This window comes from Brachypodium distachyon, chromosome 1, assembly GCF_000005505.3.
Source record: "Brachypodium distachyon strain Bd21 chromosome 1, Brachypodium_distachyon_v3.0, whole genome shotgun sequence".
Taxonomy (NCBI): Eukaryota; Viridiplantae; Streptophyta; class Magnoliopsida; order Poales; family Poaceae; genus Brachypodium; species Brachypodium distachyon.
Genome location: NC_016131.3, coordinates 61,675,258 through 61,693,003, shown reverse-complemented (window position 1 = coordinate 61,693,003; position 17,746 = coordinate 61,675,258). Strand labels below are relative to the sequence as shown.

At 45.8% G+C, this 17,746-nt stretch overlaps 3 protein-coding genes across 3 annotated transcripts; 2 read left to right on the top strand and 1 right to left on the bottom strand.

Annotated features, from left to right (window-relative positions):
- Window positions 1–823: 823 nt before the first annotated feature.
- Window positions 824–7,651, top strand: LOC100836681 (beta-adaptin-like protein C). Its single transcript, XM_003557781.4, has 15 exons — window positions 824–1,130; window positions 2,296–2,493; window positions 2,613–2,726; window positions 2,815–3,065; window positions 3,151–3,286; window positions 3,790–3,969; window positions 4,056–4,148; window positions 4,670–4,881; window positions 5,009–5,072; window positions 5,147–5,326; window positions 5,713–5,805; window positions 5,896–6,293; window positions 6,395–6,584; window positions 6,667–6,870; window positions 7,087–7,651. The coding sequence occupies exons 1-15, from the start codon at window positions 1,044–1,046 to the stop codon at window positions 7,381–7,383; spliced, it is 2,697 nt and encodes an 898-aa protein (XP_003557829.1). The 5' UTR covers window positions 824–1,043; the 3' UTR covers window positions 7,384–7,651.
- A 926-nt stretch (window positions 7,652–8,577) lies between these two features.
- Window positions 8,578–9,775, bottom strand: LOC100825378 (hypothetical protein). Its single transcript, XM_014896326.2, has one exon. The coding sequence runs from the start codon at window positions 9,773–9,775 to the stop codon at window positions 8,873–8,875; it is 903 nt and encodes a 300-aa protein (XP_014751812.1). The 3' UTR covers window positions 8,578–8,872.
- Window positions 9,776–15,753: 5,978 nt separating this feature from the next.
- Window positions 15,754–16,760, top strand: LOC100825069 (late embryogenesis abundant protein D-34). Its single transcript, XM_003561579.3, has one exon. The coding sequence runs from the start codon at window positions 15,814–15,816 to the stop codon at window positions 16,534–16,536; it is 723 nt and encodes a 240-aa protein (XP_003561627.1). The 5' UTR covers window positions 15,754–15,813; the 3' UTR covers window positions 16,537–16,760.
- Window positions 16,761–17,746: the final 986 nt, after the last annotated feature.

The following is a 17,746-nucleotide window of genomic DNA, read 5'->3' as shown; positions in this document are numbered from 1 at the left end:
TTATATAATAAACTGTCTAAAAGTGTAAATTGCATTTTCAATCTAGTAGACACACATGAGGGCAGCGGAGAGGTCAATTATGGTCTTATGGATGAGTTGGGCGGTTCAACAAATAAGAAAGAAAAGCATTCATCTTGAGAAGGTATTTCGTTGACGAACCAAGTCTCCGTTTGTTGCCCATATGTAGTAAAGGAGAAGTACGACATCATGAGGATCTACGAAACTCATTAAGCAACAAAAACATAATAAGTTCCTAAATCTAAATCCCAGTCTCATGAGTTGGTTGTTATGCTGGATGCACTAAAGATCTAAAAAGCGTGTGCCGTAGTCATTAACTATCCACCCTGTTGTGTATTTACTTTTTTTTTGTATAAACACCAATTGTACGAAAGAGAAGATAAAATAAAAGTCCCTTTTGACCCTTTGACCTGCAACTTCTGGATTTTACCAAGTAAACTAAAAAACGAGAAGTCTCACCTCAACTTATGACTTATCAGTTTATCACCACTTTTGATTACTCTCTTAGGCTATTCAAAAGCTGTTTTGAATGAAATGTGGTCCTTTTGTTGGGATAATTTATAAAGTGCAAAGTTTTGATGGTTTAGTGTGATTTTCTCGGTCTTAGAGTTAAATTTAGATTTCACTAGCAAACAATTGTGCGATCAAGAAGCTAGACGCCATTTCTCTAATCTAAAAAAACTGAAGGAGAGTCCTCCAAATTTGTAATGTTTCGAAAGCCTTGCACATCAAAATTCGCTGTACAACGTTATTACGACGCGCAACAAAAAAGAAAACAACCGATCGATCAGATCTCCACCGTCGTCGTCGTCGTCTCCCTCCCGATCTCTCTGATCTCCATAACCGTCACACGCACGCACATACCCATCCGCCCGGCTCGTCCTCGCCCAGTCCAATCCCATCGCACGCGCACGCCACCCACCGCCACCGCGCGCGAGATCGAGCGCCCCCCAACACGACCACCCGGCGGGCGCGGCCGGAGGCGGCGACCGGCGTGTGGGGGAGGGTAGGCTCGCCGGGGCGAGATGAGCGGGCACGACTCCAAGTACTTCTCCACCACCAAAAAGGGGGAGATCCCGGAGCTCAAGGAGGAGCTCAACTCCCAGTACAAGGTCACCCCTCCTCACCTCGCTGTGCCTATCTCCTTCCGTGTAGCTCGTTGCCCCCCTAGGATTGGTTGGCCTGGATCCAGATCTGGGCCGGGTGTCGGGTGCCCAGGCGCGCGCGGTTTGAGATCTGTGCTTTTTTGTTGGTTCCCCGCGATGTTTGGTTTCGTTCGGAGGATTGGATTTCGAGCAACGAGTACATATTTCGTTTTCACGTCTGCAACGAAATGGGCTTAAGTTTGCCGAATTAGATGCATAATTGGGTTTGCTAAAAGTGCATTAGAATTGTTCGTACGTAGTGGGTTTTAGGTTATTTTGGAGCGAGTTAAATGTACTGAATTCTGATCCGCCTCGAGGCTTTGAGTGAAAGGAGGATTTATTTGAATTGAGTGACTGCCAGATGTCTGCTTAGATAAATTAGCTGAAGGCCATGCTTTTGAGCTGAAATGAATTAGTGAAAATTGGAGGTGTATATGATTGGCAGTACATTACCTCCACCTGTTTCACTTTCACCATGCCTTTGTGCATTTTGTATACGTCCATGGCTCCTGATATGCATCAATGTGCATTGCTGTAGCTGTAGAAATGACACACCGTTGCTGATTAAAAAGACATGTTTAGTTTTTTTTTACAGCGTTTCTAGCTTTGCATGCGAAATAGCTGAAACAGCAAGGAAAGTTTCGGGTAGTCTTATCACTTTTCAGGGTTGCAAGCAAAATATACTACAGCATTTCTTTTGCTATCTAGTGAATTGAGATGACTATCAACACGAACATTGTTTCCATGTTCATCTTTTGTTTTATTACATGCTGCAATGCCGTACATTCACTATAAAATGCATGTTGTAATGCGAAATGAAAGAATACATATTATGCTGCATAAACATGTTCTCAGGAATCAAGGAGGTAAATAAGAAAATAATAATTCTGGTGCTGTTGAAAATGTACAATTTTCCAGTATTGTGTTGAGTTTAGAAAATGTACACTCTAGGCTTTTAATATGAAAACAATTGAGCGATGAAGCATGATTGCCATGAAACATGACTGGTTGGACTATGTACTGTTGTCAATCAATAACCATCCTGTTCTTCTATTCTTTGACCTATTCAGTATAGTAAACTGTATTTCTGCAATTTCTGGCATCTGAGATTTGTTAGAAACATGGTTTGCAGGATAAGAGAAAAGATGCCGTCAAGAAAGTCATAGCAGCTATGACTGTTGGAAAAGATGTCTCATCATTGTTTACGGATGTCGTGAACTGCATGCAGACTGAGAATTTGGAGCTGAAGAAACTAGTATATTTATATCTCATAAACTATGCTAAAAGTCAGCCGGATCTAGCCATACTTGCTGTGAACACATTTGTTAAGGTAAGAAATTATAACCATACTAAAAATAAGCATTATGAAAAGAAGAAGAGTCTCTGTTGTGATAAAGTATACGACAGGCACTGCCACTAATAATATTGATAACTTAAAAACTTCTGCAGGATTCACAAGATCCAAATCCGCTGATTCGTGCATTGGCGGTGAGGACAATGGGCTGCATCCGTGTGGACAAAATCACAGAGTATCTCTGCGATCCTCTTCAAAGATGTCTCAAGGTGTTTAGTGTTGCTTGTACAATTTTAATATTTTTTTACCTCTTCCATCTAACTAATTGTATACTTGGGTCTTGAATTGTTTCCACAGGATGATGATCCGTATGTACGGAAGACAGCGGCTATTTGTGTTGCTAAGCTTTATGATATAAATGCTGAGCTTGTGGAGGACAGAGGATTTCTAGAGGCCCTTAAAGACTTAATTTCTGACAATAATCCTATGGTAGTTGCAAATGCTGTTGCTGCTCTGGCAGAGATTCAAGAGAGTAGTGTCCGTCCTATCTTTGAGATCACCAGCCATACATTGACAAAGCTTCTGACTGCTCTGAATGAATGCACAGAGTATGATGCAATTCTTGCTATATTAGGTTTTGTAGGTCCTCACTTTTCTATTGTTGGATGCTTAACATATTTGGTAATTTTGCAGGTGGGGACAAGTTTTCATTCTCGATTCCCTGTCAAGGTACAAAGCAACAGATGCCAGGGATGCAGAGAATATAGTGGAGCGAGTTACACCGCGTCTCCAACATGCAAATTGTGCAGTTGTCCTTTCTGCTGTCAAGGTACATTAACTTGATTCACATGTTCTAGAGTCTAATAAAGGTATATGAGTGTTGCATGCAGTTTGTGTAGATGGTATTCAGTAACCGTAGATTGGCACAGTGCGGAGTGTACTAGTCCTGACCTGTCAGGCCAGATTACAGGCGCTGCCAGTCCTCACTGCATAGTTAGCAGGGCGGGAAAAGCTTGTTTTCAAGCACCAAAGTAGTAGATATCCGTATTAATTATTTTATGGTGTCCTTCTAATTAGGCCACAAGTTTCTTCTTTTGCCTCAAATTTGTACTGTGTAAATTGTAGGGACCAATAGACTCTTAAGCTTGGCTTGAATTTTATATTCCTGACCTTTTAGTTGAATGGGGTAATGACTTATCCCATTAAACTAGGTTAGAATGCCAATTCATCTACTACTCAAGTAAACAGTTACTATTTGTTTTCATTTTTCCAAACATGTGTTCTGTTTCTTTAAGATAAGATTTAACCTATTTTCATTTTTTTTTCACACAGATAATCCTTCTACAAATGGAGCTCATTACTAGCACGGATGTTGTCCGGAATCTCTGCAAGAAAATGGCACCCCCTCTTGTTACGCTACTGTCAGCCGAGCCTGAAATTCAGTATGTCGCATTGAGGAACATCAATCTAATTGTGCAAAAAAGGCCTACAATACTTGCACATGAAATTAAGGTGATACATTTATTTCTCTTTGAGTGACTTTTATTCATTATCATGACATATTATGTCCATTAACTCAACAATGTTTCTGGCAATAGGTCTTTTTTTGCAAGTACAATGACCCAATATATGTCAAGATGGAAAAGTTGGAGATTATGATAAAGCTTGCCTCAGATCGGAACATCGATCAGGTACACAATCTTATTTCCTCATACATTACTAATTGATATTGGTTCTAGTTATAATGTTGATTGGAGTGGGAGAATATTTTTAATACTCCCTCCGTCCCGAATTAAGTGACATGGATTTGTATAAGAATCTATACAAATCCACGTCAGTTAATTTGGGACGGAGTGAGTATTATTTATTGCCAAAATCACTGTAACCAAGGAGGGCTTAATAAAGTGTTGGACCAAGCATTAAATCTCATTTATTAATTACCCTATTCTTCATGCATTGGCTAGTCAAAAGCTTTGTATATTGAAATTACATGCATTGGGTGATTTAAGATGAGAGTTGGTGGGAGGACAGAAGGGCCTTTGTATATTGAAATTTCAGGACTTTAGTGATGAGACTTGTATACCGAAACGGAGGTAGTACATAACAAAAGTACAGAAAATGTAAAAAGAAAAACATGTTAGAATCCTTTGTTTGTACTAGATGATCTGTTTTCTACGAGTTCCCATCCAGAAGCTAACATAGCTCTTTCTAGGTACTGTTGGAGTTCAAAGAGTATGCCACAGAGGTCGATGTTGACTTCGTCAGGAAAGCTGTCCGTGCTATCGGAAGATGTGCAATTAAATTGGATAGGGCTGCTGAAAGGTGCATCAGTGTTTTACTTGAGCTGATTAAGATAAAGGTTAATTATGTTGTACAGGAAGCTATCATTGTTATCAAGGACATCTTTAGACGCTATCCTAACACGTAAGCGCCTTTGCTTGAAAGCTCAGTATTTTTTTTTGGAACTACAGAACTATCACAGCTCTTCTTTAGTGTGCCTGACTCTTTTTTTTTGGGTAAAAAAATAATCATTTTCTTGCCAAATATGCAGATATGAGTCTATAATTGCTACACTTTGTGAAAGTTTGGACAATTTAGATGAACCAGAAGCTAAGGTATTACTCTATTAACAGCGTTTGTAATTTTTTGCTTGTATTAAATTTTACTTACATGTTCATTTTTCCTACAGGCATCAATGATTTGGATAATTGGAGAATATGCTGAAAGAATTGACAATGCTGACGAACTCCTTGAGAGCTTTTTGGAAACATTCCCAGAAGAACCAGCATTAGTTCAACTGCAGTTACTAACAGCAACTGTTAAGTTGTTTCTTAAGAAGCCAACTGAGGGGCCCCAACAGATGATACAGGTTGCTTGCTCAGTTCCTTTGTCAGTTACTTCCGCATATGATAATTATGCTTTGACATTGCTGAGCACAGAATAACTTTTGACAAGGTGTACGGTTGATAGGCCCATTGAAATTTTTACAGTACTAAGCATAGTGTGTTGATTTATGCTACATCATCAATGGTTAGAATAGTCAGTTCTTTGTGTGTTGAGAATGAGAAGGTTTGGCTCGTAAGTGTAATTTATTCACATTTTCCTTACCTCAATTCTCAATTTATGCAAATGATTTCCCTAAAAATGCAAATGAATAGTTTCTTGTTCCAATACAATGGATGCCCTGTCCCTAATAAATTTTGTTTAACAACTCTCCCTCTCAGTTCTCTGCCTAATCTGCATCCTTTTCTGTAGGCTGTTCTCAATAATGCAACAGTTGAAACGGACAATCCTGATTTGCGTGATCGAGCATACATATACTGGCGACTTCTTTCTACTGACCCTGAGGTATTGCATCCTACACTTCACACCTTTTCGTCCAATATTTTGTACTTTTGTTAGATATTCTTGTGACGACTTGTGTGTGTCTTTCCACAGGCGGCAAAAGATGTTGTTTTGGCAGAGAAGCCTGTGATCAGCGATGACTCCAATCAGCTTGACCCTTCGCTTCTTGATGAGTTACTAGCAAATATTTCTACCCTATCATCAGTTTATCACAAGCCTCCAGAAGCATTTGTCAGCCGCGTTAAGGCAGCTCCTAGGGCCGATGACGAGGAGTTTGCTGATGCAGGAGAAACAGGGTATTCAGAGTCACCATCTCAGGGAGTTGATGGATCATCACCTTCCTCTAGTGCTGGCACTTCATCGCATGTACCAGCAAAGCAGCCAGCAGCTGCAGCCCCAGCAGCTCCTGCTCCAATCCCAGATCTTCTAGGTGATTTAATGGGTTTGGATAATGCCCTGGTTCCTGTCGACGAGCCTACAGCAACTTCAGGGTCAGAAAAACCTTTTTTGCAGTTTTAATTACTTTTATTCGTGTTGTACGGCTTGAGCTGGTTCTTGATCATTTTGATCTTTCTGGTTCTTTTCCTTGCAGACCTCCACTACCAGTTGTATTACCTTCAACCACTGGCCAAGGACTCCAGATTAGCGCACAACTAGTGCGCCGTGATGGCCAGATATTCTATGATATATCTTTTGAGAATGGAACCCAGGGTGTGTTAGATGGATTTATGATCCAGTTTAACAAGAATACATTTGGTCTTGCAGCTGGTGGACCACTTCAGGTGCTAGGATATCTATATTTTTTTAAGTTGTGTTATTAAATTTCAGTTCATGTACTGAACTTGGTGTCCTTTGATGAATAAGGTCCCTCCATTGCAACCTGGCGACTCATCCAGGACACTCCTCCCTATGGTATTCTCCCAGAATGTCTCTACTGGGGCACCAAACTCGTTACTGCAGGTTGCAGTGAAAAATAATCAGCAACCAGTATGGTATTTCAATGACAAAGGTTCGCTGCACGTTTTCTTTGGTGAAGATGGCAAAATGGAGCGAACGAGCTTTCTTGAGGTAAAATCTAAAGCTTTTTTTTGTGTGGGTGGTACTGCCCTTGCAGTACTAGTTGATTTAATTTAGCATTTTTTTTATTTGATTCACTCAGTGGTTTGGTCCTTTGGCTTTGGCCTTTACATATTTGTTAGAAATATTGAGAACCGTCGTGGCGATTACACGTCTGTCTTTGTGTTCCTGTTTACCTGTAGTCTGAAGTGTTTTATCTGATTGCAGGCCTGGAAATCTTTACCAGATGACAATGAATTTTCAAAAGAATTCCCCAATTCTGTCATCAACAGTATAGATGCTACCATTGAACATCTGTCAGCATCAAATGTGTTCTTTATTGCGAAGCGGAGAAATGCTAACATGGATGTGCTGTATCTGTCTGCAAAGATTCCCCGTGGAATTCCATTCCTGATAGAACTTACTGCGGCAGTTGGTGTTCCTGGCGCAAAATGTGCAGTCAAAACTCCAAACAGGGAGTATGTGCCTCTATTCTTTGAAGCTATGGAGCCTCTTATCAAGTGACGGGGTCCTTAAGGATTGGCACTACTTGAAAATTGAGCAGTTATGAGCTGGCTGGTGTGGATGAGGCATTGTTTCATGGAAGCTAGTGTGAATTGTATTTGTTGTTATTGTATTAGATTACAGTATTTAAACTGCTAGTTTCCCGGCTTCAAAATTTTCCTCTAGGGATACTCAAGATGGTAATTTGTCTCATAAATTGTATATCTTGCCTTACTGGACCTGAACATTTTTCTTCGTATGCAAATACGACTTATTTTCTGAGTGACAACCAAAATGAGTATAACTAGTTATGAATAGAGGATGCAAAACATGTAAAATCGCTTTCTGTAGTACGGGAGTTGTGGTAAGATACAGATGCATCTCCCTAGTCCCTACACAAAGGAAATTTCAGTGACTACAAAATATTCTAATCTGATCGAAACTGGTTTCACAAACCATTACACACTGTAACATCAAGCGGTGCGAAATTCTTCGAACCTGTCGGACTAAATTTTATGAATTTAGTCCTGAACTTCTTCTAACCATTACACAGGGAGTAACACCTGAATTTCTGCTTGAAATGAAGTTCTTTAATTGCAATCAGGCGCGCATCAGAAACCGGTACGCACCGGAAACATTGCGCTTGGCGACTTGGACTGCGGCTGCCTGACGGACTGCAGCGCCTGGCCCAGCATGGCATATTTTATTGACATATTTTGTGGAGTGGAACTGTGGAAGATTGATTAGTTGTACTGTAATAGTTTTCATTGCATTATAATAGCTTTTTTTTGAAAGGCCCAGCAACCACTGGCTTTCGATGTATTAGCAGGTAGAGATAATTACAAAGGCTGCCCGGGGCATAAAGAGTAAAAGGAGAGAAAGAAGCATTATAATAGCTTCGAGGGACATGTTTACTCATTCTGCGAAATTGTTGTAGCTAAATTATGTACTTCTGGTGTTTTTATGTTTGCTCCGGGCTTGAGAGCACGGCATGGTAATGCTTGCAACTTATAATTTGCAATTCGTTGCAGAAGGATATAGCTCATTCTGCTCTTTCGGAACTAATATTGAAGCACTACAAATCATCAAGCATCATACCATTTTACACATCAATCTTGATCAATTTTTTTAAAATGATTTAGAACAAAACTAGAACATCTTACATTTTGAAACGGAGGGAATAAAAGAGTAAAGTTAAAACTGGTTTCGAAAAGCTGATTTTTTTTCGAAAAGCTGATGCAAGACATGCTTGTAGTATATAGTAGAATTATAAAAGTGTAATAATCGTTTCCTGTATTACTTCAGCTGTGACCTGTGACAAGATAGTCATACAGCTGCATTTCGCCTATACAAAGGAACTTTCAGTGTCTACAGAATCAGTTTTGTTATGATAGAAACTGGTTTCACGAACCACTAATCCACTGGACAAAGAGTTACGTCAAGCGAGATGCAGACTTTTTCCAATCTATGGAACCAAATTTAATAGAGTTGGTTGCAATCCGGCGAGCAATCAGAATCCGGTACGCATCGGAAACATTGCGCTTGGCGACTTGGACTGCGGCTGTCTGACGGACTGCAGCGCCTGACCGAGCATGGCGGCGCGCGATGCACGCGACATGGGCGTGCCGCCGGCCAACGCACGCTGGTACGCCTCGTCGTCTTCCAGGCTCCCGTCGTCGTCCAGCGCCAGGCGCACGACGCGCTGCATGTCCCACGACGTCAGCTCGTGCTGGTCGGTGAGCTCGGGCCCGTCGGAGCGCGCCTCGAAGCCTGACAGCAGCAGGCTCGTCCTGTCCCTCGACCCTCCGAATCCTCCTGCAGCTCGCGCGAAGCCGCCCTGGTACGGGCGCACCGAGAACTGGGCGCCGCAGCCGTCCTCGTCGTCGTCATCATCCTCGTAGTCGTCACCGGCGAAGGTCTGGCTATGCAAGGTCCGCGCGCCGCTGAGATCAAACTCCCCGAACTCCATGTCGCTGCCGCTCTCGTCTTCGTCCTCGTCCGATGCCGGCTCATCGGACGCGTCGATGAAGGTGACACGAAGGCGGAACTCCATGCCGCTGAGGCCGTCGACCGCCGCAGAGTCCCCGCATCTGGCCCGGACGAGCCCCGCCGCTGCCTTGGTTGCCGCCGTGACATCCGGGCGCAGCATCGGGTTGTCGAGCCTGGCCACGAGCTCTCCGAACGCACGGTCCGCCGCGCCCTGGCGAACCAGGTCGCGCAGCGGCACGCGGCAGGTCACGTCCTCCATCGTGTCGACATCCTCCAGGCCGGCGCCGTGGTCGCTGCGCAGCTCGACGAGGAGACGGAGCGTCGCCGTTGGCTCCGAACCACGCGGATCCGCGGCCGGGATCTCGGCGAGCAGGACCAGTTTGTCGGGATTGCTGACCAGGACGTGCTCGCTGGCGGTGGCCATGTCTAGCTTAGTATTGCACGAACTGATCGATGGGTGTGTTTCACTTTCTGCACACACGGGATGGTTTGAGACTTTGGAGTTTGGACTGCTGGTCTGGATCTCCTTATATAGCCGGAAGATATCCGAAGAACAGAGGAATTCGATTCGGACGAGCAGTCGCGTACCGAAGCAGAACAGTAGTCGGAATACCCTTGTGTGCGCGCATTGTGGTCTGTGGAGTTGCAAATCCGATAGGCCCCCTGCCGTCTGCCGTCCCCGTCTCGGTTTCCAATTCTTCATCTCGGCAGCCACCGCCGCCTCGCGCCTCGACACCTAATCCTAAACCTCGAGTCCATGGAAAAGCCCGGCCAGGCCGCAGCCGCCAGGCACCCGTGATGTATGGTTGCTAAGCTCATTGAAACCTTGCAAGTACTGACTACTGAGCATAGTGTGTTGATTTATGCTACTACACCGTTAATGGTTAGGAACTTAGAATAGTCAGTTCTTTGTGTTGAGAATAAGAAAGTTTGGCTAATGCCCTGGTTCCTGTCGATGAGCCAACATCAACTTCAGGGCCAGCAAAACCTTTTGCAGTTTCCGTTACATTTTACTCATGTTGTATGGCTTATCGGAGGTTCTTGATGATTTTGATTTTTCTGGTTCTTTTCCTTACAGACCTCCACTACCAGCTGTGGGGATTACTCAGCGGTTTGGTCCTTTGGCTTTGGCCTTTACATATTTGTTAGAAATATTGAGAACTGTTGTGGGGATTACTCGTCTGTCTCTATGTTCCTGTTGACTTGTAGTCTGAAGTGATTTTTATCTGATTGCAGGCCTAGAAATCTTTATATACCAATGACAACGAATTTTCAAAAAAAAAAATATCGGTCATCAACAGTATAGATGCTGCCGTTGAACACCTGGCAGCATCAGATGTCTGAAGCGGAGAAATGCAAACATGGATGTGCTGTATGTATCTGTACGTGTGCGAAGATTCCGCGTGGAATTATCTTCCTGATAGAGGCTTACTGCGGCAGTTGGTGTTCCTGGGGCAAAATGTGCAGTCAAAACTCTAAACAGGGGACTCAGTGAGTATGTGCCTCTATTCTTTGAAGATATATGGAGCCTCTTATCAAGGATTGACACTCCTTGAAAATTGATCAGTTATGAGTTGCTACAGGTGGATTTGGATGAGGCATTGTTTCATGGAAGCTAGTGTGAATTGTATTTGTTGTTATTGTCTTGGATGACAGTATGTAAAACGCTAGTTTCCCGGCTTCAAAGTTTTCCTCTAGGGATTTTGTCTCATAAATTGTAACACTTTGGTGATTTTGTCTCATAAATTGTACACCTTGCCTTACTGGACCTGAACATATTTCTTGGTATGAAAATACGACTTATTTTCTCATTGACAAACAAAATATAACTAGTTTTGAATAGCTGATGCAAGACACCGATGCATTTTTCCTACACAAAAGAAGTTTCAGTGCCTACAAAATAATTTGATATGATCGAAACTGGATTCATTACACAGGGAGTAACATCAAACGACGCGGACTTCTTCTAATCTACTATGGAACTAAATTTAATAGTATGCCTGAAATTTCTGCTTGAAAGAAAGTTCTTTAAAAGTTGCAGAAGTCGCTCGACCCTCCTCCATCTCGCGCGAAGCCTCCGTTGTACTGTCGCACCGAGAAGTGGACACCGCTGCCGTCGTCGTCGTCGTCTTGAACCTCGTCGTCGTCTTCCCACATGCCGATGAACATGCCGCTCCGAGCAAACTCCCCGAACTCCCCGTCGCTCTGCTCTCGTCGTCGTCATCCTCGTCGTCGGATACCGACTCATCCCACGCGTCGATGAACATGACGCGAAGGAGGAACCCCGTGCTGCTGAGCTCGTCTACCGCGGCAGAGTCCCCGCATCTGGCCCGGACGCGCGCCGCCGCTGCCTTGGCCGCCGCCGTGACCTCCGGGCGCAGCATAGGGTTGTTGATGCTGGCCACAAGCTCTCCGAACGCACGCTCCGCCGTGCCCTGGCAACCCAGGCCGCGCAGCGGCACGCGGCAGATCAAGTCCTCCATCGTGTCGACATCCTCGAGGCCGGCGCCGTAGCCGCTGCATAGCTGGACGACCAGACGGAGCAGCACCGTTGGCTCCCGATCACACGAATCCATGCCCGAGATCTCGGCGAACAGGACCAGTTTGTCGGGATTGCTGACCAGGACGTGCTCGTTCGCGGTGGCCATGTCTAGTCTAGCTGCGCTTACTCTCTGTTTTTTTCGGCGGATTGCTGCGCTTACTCTTGCTTGCACGAACAGATGGATGTGTTTCGGCAGACACAGGATAGTTTGATGGTTTGAGGCTTTGGACTGCTGGTCTGGACCTCCTTATATATCAGGCCAGAAGATATCCGAAAGAATTCGATTCGGAGAAGACGCCTCGCGCACCGCCATACCGAAGCAAAAGAGCCACCGTCGTCTGCTAGCCGTCCCCGTCTCGGTCTCCAATTCCACATCTCGGAAGCCACGTACCGCCACCTTCTCGTAAACCTAATCCTAAATCTCATTGGTTCCTCGAGTCCATGGAGAATGGAGAATCCCAGGCCCCAGCCGCCGGGCACCACCCCCCTCCTCCCATGGCTCCCGCCCCGCACAACCGCCCATCGCCCCCATCCCCGGCCGCCTCTGACCTCCGGAGATGATGACGATGTCGAGTACGAGGTGTCCGACGAGAGCCGCGCGGGAGGGCAACGAGCGCGCGGTGCAGGAGCTCGATCCTGCAGCGGCGGCGCGCGCGCGGCTACGAATCACGCCTCTCTGGCCTGTGCCCAAGCCAGCGAGCTTGCCGGAAACAGAGTCCTGTGGGCCCCGATGGTCAGTGCGTGTGTTGGGCGTGTTCATAATCCGTGTATACACCAACTCTTCCCTCCCCATAATCCATCTGTTCGATTTCTCTCCCATAGTTCTGATTCCATCGCAGACCAGCACACAGTAAAATTTGGTACGGAGTACTACCTTATCTTAGTTTCAAAATGTACGACCTATAATTTTTGTTAAATGTACTTTAAAAAAAAGTTTGACTAAGTTTATATAATGAAAATACAGTTTTGCTATATCTAAGTTCCCTCATTTTTCGTAACAGGTATATTGATTTCTCATCCATTAGATATGTTTTGTGCTTTAAGGTTCGGGACTTACAATGAAAAAAGATAAACAAAATGACATCTATATACTAAATCAGTGGATCAGATTCGTCGACTTGAATTTAATCTTTTTCTTAAAAATCAAATGGCTGAGATGTAGCCACACCTATAAATAAATAACATATAGACATTATGATGTTTATGTTCAAACTTAAAATAACCGACATGCAGCAAAAGTTATGCGCCATACATTTTGGAATAAAGTGAGTATTATGGTGATTCTAAAAATCCATCCAAATATTTCTATAAAAAAAATGCACCCAAATACTATCCATTCAATCCTTTTGCACTCAGTATTCTCTCGACACTACCCGTAACATCTACTCAAAGGGTTGCTGACCGCTGCGAGGAGCTAGGTTGGGTTGAATTGGAGTGAGTCGCGGCGGCACCGTTGAAATCTACAACCTCAGACGCCCCAGCTCCTCACATGTCATTGTGTCCAAGTCCCTGTTCGAGGAGAACGTGGAACATTTCAATGCCCACACTGTTGGGAGCGTGCCAAGGCAAAATATATACCAAGGGATTTTGATGCTCCGGCGGAGCGCGGCCTGGCAACCCGGTGGCGCCTACATTTCGCCGAAGACGTTGCAAGGGAAAATTAGAGGAAGTACTACTCCCTTCGATTATCTTTCGTTTGTTGCGTTTAGTTAAGATATTAGCTAGAGAGTGTCTATTCTGAGTCGAACTAGCAATAGTTATTCCCCGGTCGACGATCGTAGTAATCCAAATAAGATTTTTTCATCATTTATACTTATATGAATCTCGCACGAATCTCAGTGGTTGGATCAGATGATTGTTAGCGTCGACTCGGAAATAGTTATTTCTCAGCCGCCTTAGAAACAGCAAAACTATACTATTTATGTTTAGTCCATGTTGGAACTGGCTGATCATTCAAATGTAATATATAACAACTATGCATAGTTTAAGTAGATTCTTTGTGATGGATTTAATTTTACATCTTTTCGCAGTTATCTAAATTATTACAAACAAAATAAATTAATACCATAAACACGGTTGTGACTCAGCTGGAGCACAAAACAGAGCATCAACCATCGTATACGGTTGGTCGCTTGGTCTCTGTGTGCGAACCGGGTACTCGTCACACACGAACCGTGAACAAAAAAATCATGTGCCATACATCACACATGTGTGTGTTAATTTTTTCCATCGCGCGCCATTGCTTTATTCACTAGCATAGAAACTGGCTATAGCATAACAAACGTTAGTGGCGAGTATTGGACACTCGCCACTAATGATCCTCCGTTAGTGACGAGACGAGTTGGAAAAATCACCACTGATGCCTCGGTTTCAGAAACCCAAAAAATCGAAAACCCTTTCTGTGCTCAAGGATAGTGGCAAGATATTAGTGGCGACCGGCCTAATCGCCACCAAGGGCAAAAATAGCACGCCACGGATAGGCCACGATTAAGATTAAGGGGCTCTAGCTGTAAAAAAAGAAGATTAAGTGTCAAGATCATCGTGTGCTCAAAGTTATTGCCGCTCAAACCACTCACCAACCACGCGGACCAAACCCAACCCTTGAAAGCCCGCGCGACGTCAGTGGCGGTGGGTCCCTGCTCCTCCGTGCGGTTGACGACGGGCCTCCTGCATCGGTGGCATGGGCAGAACTCCCTTGTCGGCAGCTCGACCCCTGACGGCGCGGCCTCGTTCCTGTCCGCGTGGTGTTTGCCCCTGTGCCCTGCCACAAGGTGGCCTTGCCTGTTGTGGCCCCTGGCAGTGGACGCGGAGCCCTTGCCCTTGGTGGCGGCGCGCCCCAAGGTGCATGGCTGGCGGCCTCGCCTTCGTGGCGTGGGCTGCCCTCGTGGAGGTGGGCTTCTTCCTCTCCGTCGGATCTGCGATCGGTGTTTCAGCGGCTTTGGAGATGGGGCGTCGACGGAGAAGAAGTACCGGGGAACCCTTGGTCGGCTAGTCCGGCGACGATGACGGTGACGTTCGTGGACGTCACTTCCTTGCCTGAGGCGTTGTTGAGGTACTTCCACACCACCCCCGATCCAGATTCCTAGGTGAAAACCCATTATCTTCAGACTGGATGGCAGCGGTGCTTTCATGCGTCGTTCTCTCCCTTAGGGGCGCCATTAGAGAATGCTAATAAATCAATAAAATTTGCTTGTGTACATCATTTTGATGCAGAGCTCGGACGTTTCAACCTCATTTTGGAAAAGTAAAATGTATGTAAACATGCTCATTAACGGTGGCAGCAATATCACCATGGTTAACATTGTGTGTAGTGTTTGTATCAAGAGACCTGGGATTAACTTCGTTTATAAGGCGAAGAGAAACCCCCAAGCCTGGGTATTTACTATTTACTTTTCACAGTTACAATTTGACAACAAATATTAGAGGTGTTAATCTTAGCAACAAATTTCTACAAAGGATGAAAGGTATAGCCGCGTATGACTGGATAAGTCATTAGGCGTACATTGGAAGATACAAATAGACGATGTGCTGGACTTAAATAGCACTTCTTGCAAAGGCACCGCTTTCAGGCTTTGCCTTAAGACATGCGGAGTGCCAAAATTGAGGATTGAGATCATGGACATCGAACTTCACTCAGACGCGCGGCGACTCAGCTGGTAAGGCTGTCATGGACTCCGTTGGTACGCGCACGCGGCACACGTACGTGGATCTTCCGCGCGTGCATGCACTTTGCAGGTGTCATCGCGCGCCGCGGTACACAGCAGCGCATGCATGCAGCTAGGTGTCAAATCCCACCGCTCCGCCGCCTCCCGCGCCGCATACTTATACCACACCCGCTCTTATCCGGCCGCTGCATCCAACACTCGATCGGAGCTCTCTCTATAGCATACAACCCCACCTTAATTAATTAAGCTACAACCATGAGCGGCTTCGACGAGCATCACCACGGCGGCGGGCAGGCCCAGCCGCTGCGCCCAGGCGACGTGTACCCGCCCACGGCCGCCAACCCCGAGGCCCGCCGCCAGCGCGACGTGTTCCTCGCCGCCAGCGCCCGACACGACCAGCAGCAGCAGCAGCCGCCGCGCCCAGACGACGGCGGCCTCCGCGTGACGGAGACCGAGGACAACCACACCGGGCGCCGCATCGTCACGGCCACAGCCGGCGGCCAGGTGATGGCGCAGTTCACGGTGCCGGTGCCCGGCGCCGGGGACGACTCGGCGGTGACCATCGGCGAGGCGCTGCGGGCGGCCGCGGACACCTCTGCGGGGGACGAGCCCGTGGACCTGGCGGACGCGGCGGCGGTGCAGGCGGCCGAGGCGCGCGCCACGGGGCTCGGCCACAACGTGCCAGGCGGCGTGGCTGCCGCGGCGCAGAAGGCCGCGCAGGAGAACTTGGAGCGGGAAGGCGGCCGGGAGAAGAAGGTGCCGCTGAAGGATGTCGTTGGTGGGGATTTGGTGGGCCGTGGGCCGGCCTTGGCGGCGGATAAGGTGGCCACGAGAGAGGACGCCGCGAAGGTGGCGGCTGCGGCGGAGCGGAACGCTGCTAGCAAGAGCGGAGGCGCTGGAGCTGCTGGGGGACAGGGGAAGGGCGTCGCTGACGCGGTGGCCGCGGCTGCTGAGATGAATCAGGCGAGAATGCGCTAGCTAGTGTACTACGTACGTAGTGGACTGATGATACGTACACGCGAAGTGTGTCTGGCTGTGTGTTTTTTACAGCAGTGGTTATGTGTCGAGTCTGTGTCGTTGTATGTACATACCTAAGTGTCTCCGTACTCCGTAGGGAGTTATGTGTAGGAATAAAGTGTACGTTTGTTTGTATGAAAACTTGCTCTTCTCCAGTAATTTTGCACTCCTGTAGTTCATTTGTTTCCTTCCTCCGTCTTCACATCGAGCATATACAACGGATGTTCATCACAATTGAACATAGCAAATACATAATTCTTGTCAAATCTAGACGTTTTTTAGACTAGAGTTCTAGACGCTTTTTAGACTAGAGTTTTAGGACTAGAGTTTCTTATTTTTTTGTCAAAATATTACATAATATTACATGTATCAGAACGTTTTTTGGATAGAGTTTCATAATTCTTGTCAAAATAGGAATAGAGTTTCATAATTCTTGTCAAAATATTACATGTCTCTACACATTTTTTGAAAATAGATACATTTATTTTTAAACAAATTTAAATTTAAGATTCATTTTTAAACAAATTTAACACAAGAATTATGAAACCACTTCCGTCGAGCGCCTTGCAAGCGCCGCGGGGCTCGTTTCAGGCATGCATCAGGCCGGGCTCGTTTCAGGCATGCATCAGGCCAGACACAAGCTACCCAGGTAGCAACCAAACACACCCTGGCGCGCTTTCGGCGCTCCGGCCGAGCTCGTCGCGGCCTGCCCTCGCGGCCGATGCAGAGGGTGAGAAGGAGGCCCATGGGGATTAGGAACCACGCAAAGATGACCAGCGTATTATACTCGACACGCAACCTCAAGTAATCGACGCACAATCTCGATCCTCAAGCAGACAGCAATACAAGGAGCGCTAAAAAGTAACAAAAATTACAAATAAATAAGTAATAAAAAATCACAAATAAATGTTTTGACCACCGAGAGACGGCAACAAGCCCTAAAACGAGCCGAACGAGGGCCACCGTCCGTGCCACTCAATCATCAGAGACGGGAACTTGTGGTAGTACATGGTACTCTCCCCGATTTTAAATTGTTGTCGAAGTATTACATGTATCTAGACGCTTTTTACAAATAAATATATCCATATTTGGACAAATTTGAGTCAATAATTTAGGATCAGAGGAGAGTACTAAAATGAGCCGAACGAGGGCCATCGTCCATGCCACTCAA